At 42.4% G+C, this 17,487-nt stretch overlaps 1 protein-coding gene across 2 annotated transcripts in view; it reads left to right on the top strand.

The window, feature by feature from the left end:
• The window catches only part of RAB22A (RAB22A, member RAS oncogene family), a 59,184-nt gene that overhangs the window by 29,738 nt on the left and 11,959 nt on the right, over positions 1-17,487 (top strand). Inside the window, exons 3-6 of one of the 2 annotated variants that reach the window (XM_003806174.6) lie at positions 5,670-5,751; positions 15,220-15,291; positions 15,379-15,485; positions 16,103-16,212. In XM_003806174.6, the coding sequence (XP_003806222.1) occupies positions 5,670-5,751; positions 15,220-15,291; positions 15,379-15,485; positions 16,103-16,212 (371 nt within the window). The remainder of the gene's footprint in view (positions 1-5,669; positions 5,752-15,219; positions 15,292-15,378; positions 15,486-16,102; positions 16,213-17,487) is intronic. The other variant, XM_008950836.4, reaches the window with a different exon arrangement.

The following is a 17,487-nucleotide window of genomic DNA, read 5'->3' on the forward strand; positions in this document are numbered from 1 at the left end:
CCAGACTGGAGTGCTATGGCGCAATCTCAGCTCACTGCATCCTCCATCTCCTGGGTTCAAGTAATTCTCCTGCCTCAGCCTCCTGAGTAGCTAGGATTACAGGGACCTGCCATCACACCCGGCTAATTTTTGTATTTTTAGTAGAGACGAGGTTTCACCATGTTGGTCAAACTGGTCTTGAACTCCTGACCTCAAGTATCAGCCCGCCTCAGCCTCTCAAAGTGCTGGGATTACAGGCGTGAGCCACCGTGCCCAGCCTGTTTAAAGAAATCTTTTCCTTGATTTTAAATATTTTCCAAAAAGTTTTTAGGCTGTGTGATGAACATGTAGAAGGTGATAAAGGATTTGCTTAGGATGACCGTGAACCTGTGGAACAGTCCGTTGTGCACCACTCTGCTTTAAGTGGGTATCGACTGCTTGGGAGAGATTACTATGCAGAGTTAATCGTTAGATCTCATTAGCCTAAGAGATGGTGGAGATTCACGAAAAGGTTAAAGGTGTGTGTGACTATGGAATGCACATAATACTTCACTGAATTTATGGATACACTTGAGACTTCCGGCTTCTTGAAGCCACTCTAACATAAGCCAAACGTGCCCTTAAATTCAGCTAACCCTCACTGAGAACCCATCAAGTTCTTTGCACCATTCTAACAGAGATAACTTTGTGAAGGTCCCTTGATACCTCTGTTAGAGGAACTTCTAGATGTCATGTGCCTTTGGTCTTTTTATGTCTCAATCTTGGTATTCAGTGGTGTTTCCATCAGTGTACATAATACAGAGATCCAAGGGTTGTTTGCATGAGATTTCTAGTTTTGAGAAGTGAGAATCCTTTGTTAATTGTAAAATGTGCTGGATTGTTCATCCTCGGGAGGCACTATATGCCATTATGGGGATGACAGCATCCCATATGCCATGCAAAGAACAGGGTTTGCAGTAAAGAGAGGTGCTGGAATGTAATGTCAGAGCACACCTATGTTCCAGGAGAGCTAAACAAGTCTACTGCAGTTAAAGAAAAGAAATGTTTAAAATACCTTGCAACAAGTACTTTCATTGAGAGCACGTACTCTGACCAAAGATCATGACTACTTGGTGTGCATGAAGAAAGTCATATTTTTAGAATGCTATGAAAAATGGAGAAGTATATGAAAAGCATTCTAGCTTTAGGAAATAATGCTAGTATGGATTTTAGATTAAAGACATAATAAGATGTGCCTAAGCAGAGTGAAGAGAGACGGTTTAGTAGTGAAAAATAAGGTTATCAGACAAGTAAATGGCAGGCTGGAAAATAAAAATGTATCATTTGAATGGCAGGGAGCCATTGCCAGTTTTTCAAAAAGCAAGATATTAAAGTTATCATACCCTCTGCATCATTTAACTTGATCGTTAAAGGAGTGATGCTAGTGATCCTAGAGTTCTAGTGACAACGGGAGGGAAAAATTGTAGTAGTCCCACTCGAAGATTAGGGTCCAATTTATGAATTTATTTCAGGGATTGAGGTTCAAGTGTAGATTAAATATAAAATGAAGAACCAGACAGCTCTACTTCAAAATTGGATGCAAGTAACAAAGGACAAAAAATAGTTGCAGACTTCGTTTCTGTTCTGTGGAAGGCAGACATAACGTTCTGTGATTGAGATCTTGGAATTTGGGGTGATTTGTGGGGGTAGAGTGGAAATAACGCCCTATTTTCACCATGTTGGGCAGGAAGGGTGATGAAGTATCTAAATTGTGTAGTTAAACTGAAATCAAGCAGATTTGGAAAAGTGCTGTTCTCAACAGGTGAAGACCTGACCCTAGGAAGGAATCCGTTGTTGAGTCCTGCTCCTGCAGGACTTCTGCCTGGGGCTAGCCCAGAGCTCGAGAGGCGCCACAGGCAACCTCCCCCTCCCATGTCTCACCCTGAATCCAGGTGTTACCACTACGGAAAAGAATCCAATCCTAATGCTGAGGAGGAAGTGGTTCTTACAGATGTGATAGGCCAAGATTTTAACCTCTCAGAAATCAACAGAGATGCATCGTGGGGTTGAGGGGAGAAAGGTTGGCCACTTGAGCTGTGACGTGGGGTTGGGAAAAAACTCCTAATTCAAACGTGAATGAGCAGGAAAGAGACACCCCCTCCTTCCAAAAAGCGATATGACTTCTTTCTTAGCAGAATTCCAGAGCTTTGAGTGAGAGAGGGACACAATGACTTTGCTGTAACTCCTGGATTTTGCTGGTTGCCTGTGGGCTAGAAGGAGTTGGAGCTGGTGGCTTGGCAGAAGGCAGGAAGGACACTGCTTGGGCGTACTCAGCCTTGCGCTAGTTGAACCACTTCCCACATACCCTAAAGGCCACACACCTTGCTTAGGTTGCAGAGCCCAGGTCTGCTCTAATCTCAACGTTTTACCTGCATTTCAATAGTACTTCTCACTTCATGCTTCAGGAAGTGCTTGGCCAAGACACCCTAGATCTGTTGGCATAATAGACAGCCACTTAGCTTGTAGGCTACATGATAAATGTTTTGTTGGAGTTCTAGGATAGCAAGGAGATGGAGAGATGAGGAAGATACCCCTATTACAGAGGAAGAGTTACAGCGAGGCCCCTACACTCAAAGAACTTAAAATTCTCATGGGTAAGTCAGACATTGAACAGGCAAACTTTAAAAAGAAAAAAACATAAATGAACTACTCAGATGTTGTGAAAGCTGCTCTAAAGACAGAGTGCAGTGGTGAGTTGGGTGGGAGGCTGCCTGGTGGGGTAGATGGCACAGGTGTCTATGGTCGTTAACATTTAAGCTGAGACCCAAACGATGGGGAGCATCTGGCCAGGGGAGAGCCAGTGGGAAAGCATCCAAGGAAGAGGAGCAGTCAGTGGTCCATGGGAAGGTGGACACAGGGACAATTGAAAAGATTTGAGACTTGAGGAGACCAGTTTGATGACTGCAGTGGCCAAGGCAGGATGTGCTGGGGTCATGAACCAGGGCAGCATTGACACATGATCCAAAGAAAAGACATCTCTGACTCAGCAAAAGTCAGAAAAATGGAAGTCACAGCAAGTATGAGTGGAAATTCGTCTGTTCTCTAGTTGAAAGTGTTGACTGGGGAGCTGGTTGAAAGTCTTGGGGCTTATAACCTGTTTTCTCTGAGAAGGCTGAAACAAGCTGTTGTCCTGAAGAGACAGGTAGCTGGAAGTGGTAGAGAACTGGAAAGGAGGAGAGAGAATGTGGGATAATTGCTGTGGAATGGAAGAAGGCCTAAGACGCATGCCCAGCAGACAAAGCGTAGAATCTTCATGGCCGTCCACATAGTTTTGTAATTTTTCCTCCAGCGAAGCCACCACCCAACCATTGGGTAGAGGAAGCAGGTGGAGAGGCTGTTGGGGCTTTTCTGGGTGGTTGAGACAAGACAGGCAAGGAGGCTAGAGAACTGGTGGTGTGGGCAAGTGATGCTGGTGATCAATGGACTGGAAGCCAGCAGCAGAGACTTAGACCCAAGAAGGGAGCTTGAGGTACAAGAAAACTTCAGGGTAGACAGGAAGGAGGCATGGTGAAAGTGATGAAAGGGGAGAGTAGAAGGGTGGTCCAGGGTCAGACAGGGAGTTAGATTTAATCCTTCAGGGCACTTTCATTACATCATAGCTGCCATTTTGTCTTTTATCTGACTCAATAATAAGCCAGTAATAAGTAATGTTTTAATTAAAGGTAAATGCTTGGCAGGTAGGTTAAACTTCATTGAGTCCCGATCCTGTCATAATAATTATGTATACCTTTCTCAGCTTTTTGTCTACTTGAAATATATTTCTTCTTCCTTTGAGCAGCCAAAATGGAAGTGTTGGATGTGTTGGCTTTGTTGGTAGGCTCCTGTTGGATGCCTGTTGTCACTCATAAATGTAACACCACAACCATAATTGATGGAGAGTTGAATTGCAAGCTTTTAGGACTAATTGCAAAGTCTAAACTAAAACATTTCCTGGAGCTGCCTTTAAATAATAATAATAATACCTTGTATAGATACAGTGCTTTACAATTTACAGAGCACTTCCACATACATCATCTCATTTAATCTTCACAATAAACAATGCTTTTTGAATGCTTAGATATTTCCTAAGTGAGAAACCATGTTGTACATCCTGATTTAATCATAGTGAGTCGCCAAAAGTTCTTGATACAATAACCATTTATGAGTACCTTCTGTGTACAAAGCACTTTACTAAGGATACCAAGGGGTAAATTTTCAGTAAATAAATATCCAATAAGTAGTACCTATCAGTAAATATGATCTTGCCTCCTAATTTACCTTCACTTCCTAGTCACAGTCACTGTTTTGGAGGCTACTTGCCATGCCATAAATTTATATAAATATTGCCAGGAATTCATTGTATCAGAGTTGAAGTTTTAAAACTAAGGATTCTGATACTTGTCTAAGCTCATGATTCATCAGAAAGTCATCCTGTCTATTCAACTTGCACTTTTCTTGAAGATTATTACTTGAATCTCAAGAAAAATATTTCAAGGCCTCAGCATATCTGAAAATGCCAGCCATTGAGTTCAATGTCCTGATTGGAGTGATTTGGGTACAACTTGGCCAAAAAACAAGAGTACAATTTGGCAAAAAAAAAAAAAAAAAAAAAAAAAAAGTATAACTTCGTACTTGGTTCCAGAAGTCTTATTTTTCATTAGAAAAGAAGACACACCCATCTTTGGGCTCTACTGGCCAGACTGGGATGCTTTGAGAAGACTGGGAGACAAAGGACTTCCTGGGAGGCTGCCCTCTGGGTGAGGGGGGAATGGAAGGTAGTATTGGAGCTGGGCCCAATCCCAGGGCAAGAATCCTGAACCTGTGTCCTGGAGTCCCCCAAGTGTCCAGGCGTGTCTTCTGGGCCACCATGGCTCTTCAGAGGATACACAGATTTTGAGGTCTCACTCAAGATTCTCCAAATGTAGAACCCCCAGAATAATAGGAACCCTGCCATCAGAGTGCCCTGGGCAGAGTAGCTCCCTGAAAGTGAGCGGTGTGACCTGCAAACCATGATTCCTTCTCCCATCCGGGGCTGGATGAGGCCCCAAGGTGTGATGTTGAACTTCAGCTGAGAAACCCGTTTTGTCGATGAAATGCAGGTGGTCATCAGGGGCACTGATGATGAATCGGGTCCCCTTGGTGCAGCTGTTACTTCTCCAGCCATCTTCCTGCTCCTTGTTCAACACCTTGATGTTATTAATTCGCATGTTAACACTAGCTCTCACTCACCTATTTACATGGGCATGTGGTTTGGGAATTGGGGGAGGACAAAGCCAGATCCTAAAAAGTTTTTTTTTAACTAGTGTATACATTCCTGGACATCGTTTTTTAGGAATATTTTCCCATGATAACATCTCTTTAAATAACAGGTTTTGTGTTTTACAAGGGAGGCTAATGTCTGTATTGCCAAACTATCTCTTGATTCTTTTGATAAGGAGCTTAGAACCCTTCCTTCTTGGTGTCGGGCAGATGTGCCTAATGCTTTATTTTGACGGAGGATATGCACTCAGCATCTGAGCATCCCATAAATACTCCAGAGAGGAACACAATTAGGATACTACAGCGTGGTGCTGGGAGACTGAGCGTTGGTTGAGTCTAAGTGATGTTTCCGACTGGGGCTGGAAACGTGCTTTACATAATTGTATTCTGATCATTTAGGTCTCTCTTTATAGGGCATCTTTTATGACCAAGACTGTCCAGTACCAAAATGAGCTACATAAATTCCTAATCTGGGATACAGCTGGACAAGAACGAGTAAGTCACTCTTTAATTTACTCTGTTTTTCTGAGGCCCAAATGAAAGTTCCAACTAAACTGTCAGTACCCCTGTCGTCTCACGTTACTCACTTCTCTTCTGTGCGCCGGAGACACATTTATTTCCATTTGCGTAGGCCAGCCTTTGCCTTTGCCTTTTCAATTAGAGCCACAGAGTCCACCAATGGAGAAAGTGGTAATGGGCACTGAGGGCATTTTTATACCTTGCAGTGTCTTAAAGTAAATGCTGACCAACAGGCCTGATAAAATCCCACTCAGAGCACTGTGTATAATTTGGGGCTCTCTCCTCTAGTAAAGATATATAAAGCAATTAGTGGTAGAAAGGGTGAGTTAAGCACAACTCATTTATCGCTGCCTTTTAAAAGCTAAAGAGGGAACTTTACAGCATATGAAGTGTGAGATGTAAGTGAAAAGGATAAGCTAACACAGTGCCTTGCAATAGATACTTAATAAATACCTGATGACAAAATTGGCCACAATGGTTATCTACTTAAGGAAGAGCCTGAACCAGAAGCGGGGCCTGAACATGGCAGCATGGGGTCTAATGGAATTTGGGGAAGCCCACCCAAATCAGAAAGGGCCGGGAAGGCAGGGATGGGGACAGACACATCTGCCTCCTCCCCTTTCCTCTGGGTACTGAGACACATCTGCCTCCTCCCCTTTGCTCTGGGTACTAAGACACATCTGCTGCCTCCCCTTTCCTCTGGGTACTAAGTCCAATTTCCCTTCCAAGGTGTCTCTGGCAGCCACCCCATCATTCAGCTGCCGTTTAATTTTGTTTTCAAACAGTACGATCCAAACAGCACATCTGATAGATGCACGGTGCTATCTTAAGCTCTTAAAAGTGTACCAGAAGTAATCAGGAAAAATAGTCTGTCATCACAGTCTTATCTAAGACACCATAGATAGTGTGTATAGTATGAAATCTGACAAGAATCATCACAGACAAATGGAGGAAAACAAAACAAGCCATTACTGTTGTCCTAGACATAGACTCCATGCATTTGTACAGGTTTAATGTCTTAAGTTTGCTCTGTTTGGTTTCTTCTGTTTTTAACACTGGATGTTGTGCCTCTGTCCCATTACTCATCTAAGATATTCTGCTTACCGTCTTCCACTCCCCATTCCTTCTCCTTTGCTCATGTTGTACATCTAGAATGGAGCATTTAGGACAGCTGGACCTTTGCTAACCATCCCTCTTCTGTCCTTCAGAAGTGTGTCGCTTACCATAATCCTGAATATATCTGTAGACACAGCCCTGGGTTCTGTCCTGTTAGCCACGAATCCGTGTGGCCCTTCCTATTAGTAATATATGTACCCTCCACTAAATCCCAAGTTTCAGTTACCCCTCACATATATTTGATGATACAGCAAAGCCCTCATCATAAAGAATCATGCTGTAATATAGATTCCATTATGCTTTGAATCAGAGCCTGTCCTGGTATATGCAGTGGCGTATAACATCTCTTTTTTTCTGGAACACAAAAAAAAATAACACAAAGGTGTTTGCCTCTCTCCCTTTCTGCCACCATGGTAGCAGAAGTCTGTGAAGTTTTGTACTTAGCTGGTTTTCCTGCCTCTTGCTTGTCCACTTCTCATTGGTTCTGCAACAGGAGTAGTTGCTCTGAGATGCAAACCTGCCTTCAGCCTGCCTGATGCACCATCACACAGCCCAGAGCTGCACAGGAGATGCTCATGGGGCCAAGCCACAGGCCAGGCGTGCTGACCAGGATGCCCTGCATGGAGAAGACAGGAGAGGAGCACCACCTGATGAGCACGCACTCCAGCCAGTTGTTGCTGGGCGTGAGCACATGTCCAGGGTTGCCAAAGCGCAGTGCTGAGGAAAGCCACACACCTGACAGCTACCCACAAATTGTTTGAAATGCTGGGAGGATCACACAAGACACGTCTTGTAAGCCTGTCTGGGTCAGGGACTGCCCGTTTATCCTGGGCAGTGCATTGAAGGTCCAGAATGTGCCATCCACAGCCAGGCTCTATTTTCACCTCCTCCCACCAGTCTGTCCTCTAGTACAAACTGCGTGCTGTTCTCCAGCATGCCATAGTTTCACGCCCTCATGCCCTTCCACAACTCTATTCAGCCTTCAGAACCAACCTCCGATGTCACCTAAAGGGGGCTTTCCTGCCATCCCTGCTCTCGGACAAGTAACCACATCGCCACACTGCTGTGTTGCTCTAGACCCATATCTGGAGGCCTCCCTGGGTTCCTCCCTCGGCCTCAGTGCTGGACACCTTCTCCACCCAGGTGTCCTGACAGCTTCATTCTCTACATGTATTGCAAATAGGTTCACTTCTCCATCTCCGCTCCCAACATCCTGCTCTCAGCCACCTTTGGCCATTCACTGAGTACTCCTTTAGCCTTTTCTTGGGTCCCCTGCTTTCCCTCTGTCCATGACATGTCCTCATAGGACCCAGAGGAATCTTCTGGAAACAAAAATCAGCCTGTGTTATTGGCCTGCTTAATATCCTTCAGTGACTTCCCGCTGCATCTCTCATAACAGCCACACTCTGAACAGAGACCTCCCAAGCCCCACATGACTTGCCCAGGCCTCCCCCGGGGCTCCTCTCTTCTCAGGGCCTCCAGCACTCCTTGGCCTCATGCCTCTGGATACACTGTTCCTTCTCACCAAAACTCTCTGTTCCCTCCACTGGAGCCCAGCTGGCTCCTTTCCCGTCTTTTAGTGTCAGGTTAAATGTGATGCACTCAGAGTTTTCTCTAAACCCCCTGCATCTAAGCAGGGCCCCAACTTTGTTCTTCATTACTGCCCTTACTCATTTTCCTCAGAACATACATTAAAAATTGTCCTTAGATACCTGTCTACCTACCTTCATTGACAGAATCTCCCATCAGACTGTAACTCCAAGAGCTGGGACCACAGTGTCTTGTTCACTGCTGTACTCCCAGGGCCTAGCATGGTGCCTGACCTAGAGCTGATGTTCAGATATTGGTTGGTTGGATGAATCAGCAAATAAACTCTTTGGAGTATTCCTTTGTATCCTGAAGTCTTTGATTGCTCTCATCCATGGGATTGTCACCTGTTTCCTTACCTGTCTGCCTTTCATTAGACTGTAAGCTCCTTGAGGGCAAGGACTGCCTTCATATCTCTGCTCTCAGCCCCTTGGCACATGGTATTGATGCCCATAGGTTTATGTCTACTGATTGCCAGCCCTACTTAGGCACAGATAAGGACAGCTCCTCTACCTACTTTTACCATGTGAGTAGTGCATGACTCAAATTATAAATTTCTGGTGTTGTATGTTTATTACTCTTTGTAGTTATGAGATTTATTATGGAACCAAAATTGTCGTGAAATGAAAACCCTTTTGATGAATTGACCATTCAGACATCCTCCCCAACCTCCGCATTTGACATCTTGTACTGCACATAGTTTTGACAGATGGATTGTCTTTCTGATGGTCCAGCTACGTTTGATTGCAAAGTGATTTCATTAAGTCAATGAAAGTGATTTTGGAGAATTTCTCAAATGTCCTGTGAAGCCCTTGACAGTAGGGATCTTGTTAACTTAAATGAAGAGGAAAAATACTGCTCAGGATGATGATATAAGTGCTTCAGAAGATAATGGTTTGTGTATCAAAGGGTTAAGAGGGGCCTAGGGAAAATTGATGAAGCCCTCAAATATTTTTGTAAAAATTTGTCATTTTTATGATAAGACTATGAAAGTCAAACATGAAATGAAGGATATCGTATTGTGCTAGCATGTAGTTTTATCAGAAAATTCATAGCCAAGTTATCAATCAAGTTCGACTCAGTGTTCATCCAGAAAATTCGCTCCTGGCTGCAATAATAAACCTAAGGTTTTTCAAATACCAGATAAAATTAAACTTGATTTTACAATTTTAAGTTTATCTTCTCAAGATAGATTCTTTGTGAGACCATTTTGTCCCTATTATTTGCTATCTTGAATGAATGCATTTAAAATCACCCTTTTTCCACCAATTATCTCCTTCAGTAACAAAGACTCCTGCAGTAGCATTGAGACAGACACAACACATACATTAAAAAACCTCATAAATACACCATACCTGTAGTAAGAACATGTCAAATACTTGCCATCTGTGTGTGATTGTATAAAAGAAAGCTTCTTGGCCAGGCATAGTGGCTCACGCCTGTAATCCCAGCACTTTGGGAGGCCAAGGCAGGCGGATCACCTGAGGTCAGGAGTTCTAGATCAGCCTGGCCAACATGGTGAAACCCCATCTCTACTAAAAATACAAAAATTAGCCAGGCATGGTGGCGCACACCTGTGGTCCCAGCTACTCGGAAGGCTGAGGCAGGAGAATCACTTGATCCCGGGAGGTGGAGGTTGCAGTGAGCCGAGATCGCACCACTGCACTCCAGCCTGGGCCATGGAGTGAGACTCCATCTCAAAAAAAAAAAGCTTCCTAACCAGAGTCTAATAGACATTGCATCCAGTCTTTAAAAATTTACATTCCTGCATCTTAATATGGTTTCTCCCAATGACTGTTTTTACAGAGATCAGAACACTAGGAAGCCTCAGACTTATTTATTGTCACAGTAGTCATGTAAGGAATTGTTCTCCTGTTTAAAATCAAGAACAAGTGTAGTGGCTTAGTATCATCGAGAATTGGGGCAGACAGTCCCAGAAACCAGAGTCTGCAGTGCATCATCCACACTGGCCAGTGCACAGTTACCATCCACATGAAGAGACAAGAAGACCTGACTCCATGAGTAGAAGCAAACCCGAAAGTGATCCCATTATTAGAATTTGCAGACAGAATTTACACATATATTTTTGGGCCACATCCAACCTGCCACCAGTTTTTGTAAATAAAGCTTTCATGGAACATAGCCATGCTCGTTTGTTTATTATCTATGGCAGGGACGTCCAGTCTTTTGGCTTCCCTGGGCCACATTGGAAGACGAATTGTCTCAGGCCGCATATAAAATACACCAACGATAGCTGATGAGCTTTAAAAAAAATCGCAAAAACAGCTCAATGTTTTAAGAAAGTTTATGGATTTGTGTTGGGCCACATTCAAAGCTGTCCTGGGCCACATAACAGGCCGCAGGTTAGACAAGCTTGGTCTGTGGCTACCTTCACTCTACAATAGTAGAGTTGAGTAGTTGCAGCAGAGATTATGTGACCCATAAAGCCAAAATATTCGCTACCTGGTCTTTACCAGAAAAAGTTTGCCATCACCTGATCTAGAGCCAGGTTTGGAGCAGAGATGTGCTGACATCTTTTGAGTCTCTTACATGCCTCCACCTTCTTTCTTTGCATCAAAAGGACATGAAAGTTTCCATGTCAGTAATAGCAGAGTGGCTTGCCCTCCCACAGCTAAAAATTATATGTAAACTCCGGACAAAGCTTTAAAAAAACAACTGTTTGAAGGCACTGCAGAGCAACCAAATGCAGTCAGGGACTGCAAAGGGAAGCTTTCTTGTGTAAGATCCACATTTTTACAGCTTTTCCCCAGTGGGTATTTCCCAGTTCGAGTGGCACAGGGTAGCTAGTACTTAAGCAGAAAGCTTGTGTTGAGTGCAGAGTTTAGGACTGCTAGAACAGCCAGAAAAAGAGGAGGCAAATCGCAGAAAAGGGATTCAACAAGGAGGGACCCCCTAAAATCTGTTTATAAATTCCCTGAAGTTTTTTTGACCCCCAAATTGTGAATTCACAAGAGAGACGTTATAAAATGCAACAGAAACCAGTAGCTGGCAAGGGTGACAAGACAGCAGAGATTTCAGCTGCTCCTCATTACAGCAGGGCTAGACTTCAAAGTTTGAATCCAATCCTGCTGTGTTACAGGGGATCACTAAACACCTTGAGCATTCCGATGAAACTTCAGAAGGGCCATGCCTTGGGAGTAGAAACTGTGTCCTAGGACTAAGGGCAAATCCAAAAACCCAAGTAGACCAACCAATCTCAGGATGAGTCACCAGTAACTTAATACTCTTCAGAGAAGAAAAAAACCAAGCGTCTACAGTGCATCATCCACACTGTCCAGTGGACAGTCAGCGCTACTACACATATGAAGAAACAGGAAGGTGTGACCCAGTGAGTAGAAGCAAACCCTAAAGTGACCCTTTTCTTGGAATTTGCAGACACAGAATTTAAAGCACATATTTTACATATGTTCAGAGATTTAAAGAAAAGTAGGCCAGGCACAGTGGCTCATGCCTGTAATCCCAGCACTTTGGAAGGCTGAGACAGGCATATTGCTTGAGTCGAGGAGTTCCAAACCAGCATGGACAACATGGCAAAAGCCCATCTCTTAAGGGAAAAAAAAAAAAAAGGAGTGTTAATGACTTAACTGCAAATGGGGAATCTCACATAGAATGGAAACTAATAAAGAATCACATGACAATGCTAAAACTGAAAGCTGCAATATCTAAGATGAAAAACTCACTGGAGGGTGATAGAACAAATTAATCAGAAGAATAGAAAAACAGTAGAAAAATATGGACAGAGTCTCAGTATCATAGGGACAAATTCAAACAGTCTAACATATGTGTAATTGGAGAGCCAGGAGGAGCAAAGAGAGAGATGGAAACAGAAAAAAAGATTTCAAGAAATAATGGCTGAAAATTTCCCGAATTTAGTGAAACATAACTCACAAATCCAAGAAGTTCAACAAATCTGTAAGTTCAAAGAACACCATATCTAGGTAAGTCGTAGTCAAACTGCTGAAAACCAAAGGTAAAGAGAAAATCTTGAATGCACCCAGAAGTAAAAGACACGTAAACAGGAGAACAACAATATGAATGATGGCTAACTTTACACATAAACACCGGAGACCAGAAGCCAGAGGAACAGGATCTTTAAAGTGTGGAAAGCAAAAACCTATCAGTTTGCCAAAATTAGTTTTCAAATATAAAGTCAAAGTAAGAACATTTTTAGAAAAACAAAAACAGAAATCAACAGCAGCTGTCCCAGAAGGTTTTTCACACTAAAGGAAAATGACAGACACCACATGGTAATTCAGATCCATAGGAAGAAATAATAGCCACTAGAAATGGCAAATAGAAACATATGTTTTTTCTTCTTCAATTATTCAAAAGTTAACTAATTCAAAAATTATAACACTGGATTGTATAGTTTATAGCATATATAGATTTAGATTATTTGACAGTGGTAGTACAAAGAATGGTAGGATAACAAGAAATAGACTTTTGCAAGTCTCTGATATTTTACATGAAGTGGTGCATTTTAAACTAAGTAGACTGTAGAAAAACGTGCAGTAGTCCAGACACAGTGGCTCACACCTGTAATCTCAGCACTTTGAAAGGCCACGACAGGTAGATTTGAGGCCAGGAGTTCAAGATCAGCCTGTCCAACGTGGCAAAACCCCATATCTACTAAAAATACAAAAGTTAGCCGGGCATGGTGGCACTTACTGTAATCCCAGCTACTTGGGAGACTGAGGCACAAGAATTGCTTGAACCCGTCAGGCAGAGGTTGCAGTGAGCCAAGATCACACCACTGCACTCCAGCCTGGGTGACAGAGCGAGACTCTGTCTCAAAAAAAAAAAAGAAAAATGTGCAGTATATATTATAGTTACAAAAGCAACAACTTAAAAAATAATACAAGCAAGTACAGTTCAAAAGTCAGTAGAGAAGTTAATATACTAAAATTGAACACTAAGAAAAATTCAAGCAATGCAAAAGAGGAAAAGAACGGAGGAGCAGGAATTTTAAAAGAAATGGAACAGATACAGGCCGGGCGTGGTGGCTCACGCCTGTAATCCCAGCACTTTGGGAGGCCGAGGCAGGTGGATCACCTGAAGTCGGGATTTCAAGACCAGACTGACCAACATGGAGAAACCCCATCTCTACTAAAAATACAAAATTAGCCGGGCGTGGTAGCGCATGCCTGTAATCCCAACTGCTAGGGAGGCTGAGGCAGGAGAATGGCTTGAACCCGGGAGGTGGAGGCTGTGGTGAGCCGAGATCACACCATTGCACTCCAGCCTAGACAACAAGAGCAAAACTCCGTCTCAATGGTAGACCTAAATCCAAATATATTAGTAAATACATTAAATATAAAGGAGCTGAACTGCTGAACCTTCCACTTAAAAGGCAAAGGTTGTCAAAAATCAGGACCCAACTGTGTGCTGGTTATAAGAGGACTACTATAAATATAAAAACAAATAAAGAATGCAAAAGGATGTAGTATTCAAATAATAAACAAAAGAGAGCCATGTGGTTATATAATATCAGTAAAACAGACATGAAAACAAGGTGGAAGAAGGACATTGTGAGAAGAATATTGAGGAACTTTGTGTTGATAGAACTGTTTGACATCTTAGTGGATGATATTCACACAGATATATACATTTGTCAGTTTATCAAATTAAAATTTAATTTGATAAATTTTAAATTTATCGTAAAACTCAAATTAATACGAAATTTTAAAAGCCAAAAGGTTAAACTCATTGGATAAGCAGTTCCAGAATCCATAGTTCTGTATGTGGTTTATGTATGTGCACCAAATGCTCCCCTGTGATAATCCCTGCCTGTGTTCAGGGGTAAACCACCATTAACAACAGGATGTAAATACAGTGTCATCAGATCATAAGTAGGGGTCAGGCTTCAGAGTCAGGGTGTAAGACGAAAATTAAGTATAGGCAAAATTCTTGTCATTAAACATTGACATCATATCCAGTGGGTGAGATGCTCACATAGGACGTGTGCCCAAGAACTGAGATTGACTGGGCAAAGAGCTTCACAGTCTCCATCTCACACTCATTGAGAGAAATAGCTCACTGAATCACCGTTGCTGTTCAAATGGTTATTCCTCTCCCTTCTCTTTCCTCCCTGTTGTGTGTCACCGGTTGTGGAGGCCAGGGTGATGAGTGGGAAGAAGCTGTGTATTCAGGGTTAAATTGATGTAAATGAAATGAGATCTGTACCCAGCATTTGAGAATTGCCACATGCAAGGAGATATCAAAAAAGCAAGTTGCAAACTCATCCAAGTAGTGAATGTAAATGTGTACTCATTTCTGAAGGACAATCAGTGTTCAGATTACAGGGTTTTCTTTATGACACCCAAATGCAGCTACTTCTCTGGAGAACTATTTATAGCATTATTTTTATCTCCGTGATAGTTAGGGAAGCCAAAGTTTAAAGGACTATTGAACAAACGAATTTGGGAATTATAACATTGAGTTCAATTAAAAAGCCTTTTTAGCTGAAACAATTGTTTATAGTGCCATATTTAATTCCTATAAAACTGTATTCTGAACTATCTTCTGAGAGACATTTCAGTGTTACATTAAAAGTTTTTGCCTTTGGTAATTACTGGTTCATTTGCTTTAAAGCAGCATGTCATTTTCTTTGGCTTAAGAGAAAGATTACTTTTTGTGCAGGGATAATGGGCTTATAAGTCTAGTATAAAACATATTTAACCAGTTTTCCCAATTTTGCTTATTTTTCCCCCTCCTCTGCAGTTTCGTGCCTTAGCACCAATGTACTATCGAGGGTCGGCTGCAGCTATAATCGTTTATGATATCACAAAAGAAGTAAGACTATATAGTTTTCTTTAGATTGTTTTGAAAACTCTTTTGGTTGCTTAGATCTCCAGTTGCTCTCCTTTTTTTCTGTTACAGGAGACATTTTCAACATTAAAGAATTGGGTGAAAGAGCTTCGACAGCATGGCCCACCTAATATTGTAGTTGCCATTGCAGGAAATAAATGTGATCTTATCGATGTAAGGTAAGTTATTAGAACGAGAGATTACAATACCTATTATGTGTTCCTTTTCTTAATAAGCAGTATCCAGTTTAAGAATCTTGCTTTTATTTTATCTCTGACATTGAAAAATTCCTTTTGGTTGTGTGGTTGGAGTCCTAAAGTTTTAAACTAAAATTAAGATTTCAGGCATTTAGAGCTAATTATATTATGTATACAGACAGGTGTGCAATTTACGGAAATACTGGTTGCATTGCATCCAACATTATCTGAGATCAGAGCAGCCCCCAGGCTCCCGTGACTTAGAATACTTGAATGCAGAAAGCACATTTATTGGCAGTTTCCCTGGGCCACTTCCATCATTCCCAAAGCAAGGGCTTTTTGAAAATTTTGGCTGGGGAAGAAAACCCTGCCATCCCTAATCATTCCATTAGCTACATTACTAGTGGTACCGACTTTTGTTTCGCTTTGTTTGTGTACCCATGGATGTGGTGTAATCGAGAAGACCATGTCTCAGGGCCCATCCAACAGCCATTTAGTCCGTCCTTTGTCATCATAAATCTGGTTAACTACTGGGTAGGTGGGGGTACAACTAAGATCTTCATGGGTAGAATTTCTGATATGTAGTTGTTGCCTTCCAGAGAAGTCATGGAGAGAGATGCAAAGGACTACGCCGACTCTATTCATGCAATTTTTGTAGAGACCAGCGCAAAAAACGCGATAAACATAAATGAACTCTTTATAGAAATTAGTGAGTATCTCTGTGCCTTATCCATTTCCTCTGTAAAAGCAGCTTAACACAGAATGATCTTCCTGGTTAGAATTCCTATCTTACTTAGAGCAGTCTAGTCTCTGATACTGTGATCAGTGAAATGAGGTTGGAGAAGGTAAGAGTAATGGCCAGTTTTCATATCATGTTATAGTTGCTGAAGAGCTGCCACCCTTCTGGAAAGAATGTTGCTACTGAATAAATAATGCACCGGGTACTGAGGTCATGAAAGCTGTCCCATTTCTTTCTCTATTTAAATATGTTTCTGTTAGTCGTCCAAGGTCATTGAAAATGAACAAAATGAATAAAGGGAAATGAAATGCAGGTATACTTGCACGGTAAGAAAACCCTCAAAAATAATACTAGGCAAGTGAAAGGTAAGACCTGTTTTCCCTTCTCTTTCCCTTCCCTTTCCAGAAGTGTTAATATGATGATACTCGATGGGAGAGGGGCTGCTGCATGCCTTTGGGATCCTCTGCAGATTGTATCTATGTTTATTCATTTCATTCAAATTCATCAAAATATTTATTGGGAGCTGTTCCAGGCTCAGGGGAAATAGCCGTGAAGAAGATAGACGCAGCCCCTGCTCTCCTGGAGCACACATTCTACAGAGGGAAACAGACAGTGAACACCAAATAAATAGGATCATTTCAGATCATAATAACTGATACAAAGAAAATAATTTAGGATGAAATGAAGGAATGTCTGCAAGCAATTGGGGAAGGTCTCCCTAAGGAGGTGCTATCAGAGCTGAGGTCCAAGGAAGCAGGCCCTGTAGAGGTGTGGGGAGTCACATAAACATGTCAGACTTCCAGGTAGAGAAAAGCAGAAAGCCATCAGAGCAGGGTGGATGTAGCGTTAAGATCCACCATGTGGTTGAGAGCCAAGGGGACTGAAGCAGGGAGGGTCCTTTGCCATTGTGTCGAGGAGGGGCATGAACTCCAGAGCCCACCAAGGCCAGGCAAGGATGACCCATGAGCAGAGCAGGCCCAGGTGAAGCCTTGGGAACCCCAGCTCAGGCCAGGCCCAGCTCCATCAGCTGGGGCCACACTGGAATGTGGTTACTGAGGTTGTTTTCACATTTTTTTTTTACATGTCCCATTGTTTAGATTTGGCCAATCATTTAAGTATTTTCAGAGTACTTTGCAGGCCTAAGGAGCCCATCTGCTGCCAGATATGGCCAGTGAACTACTGATTGCACCCTCTAGGCCAGCCCATTCATTTCAGTGTTAAAACGTCATGATGTGCCTGGGCATG

Source organism: Pan paniscus, chromosome 21 (genome assembly GCF_029289425.2).
Source record: "Pan paniscus chromosome 21, NHGRI_mPanPan1-v2.0_pri, whole genome shotgun sequence".
Classification (NCBI taxonomy): Eukaryota; Metazoa; Chordata; class Mammalia; order Primates; family Hominidae; genus Pan; species Pan paniscus.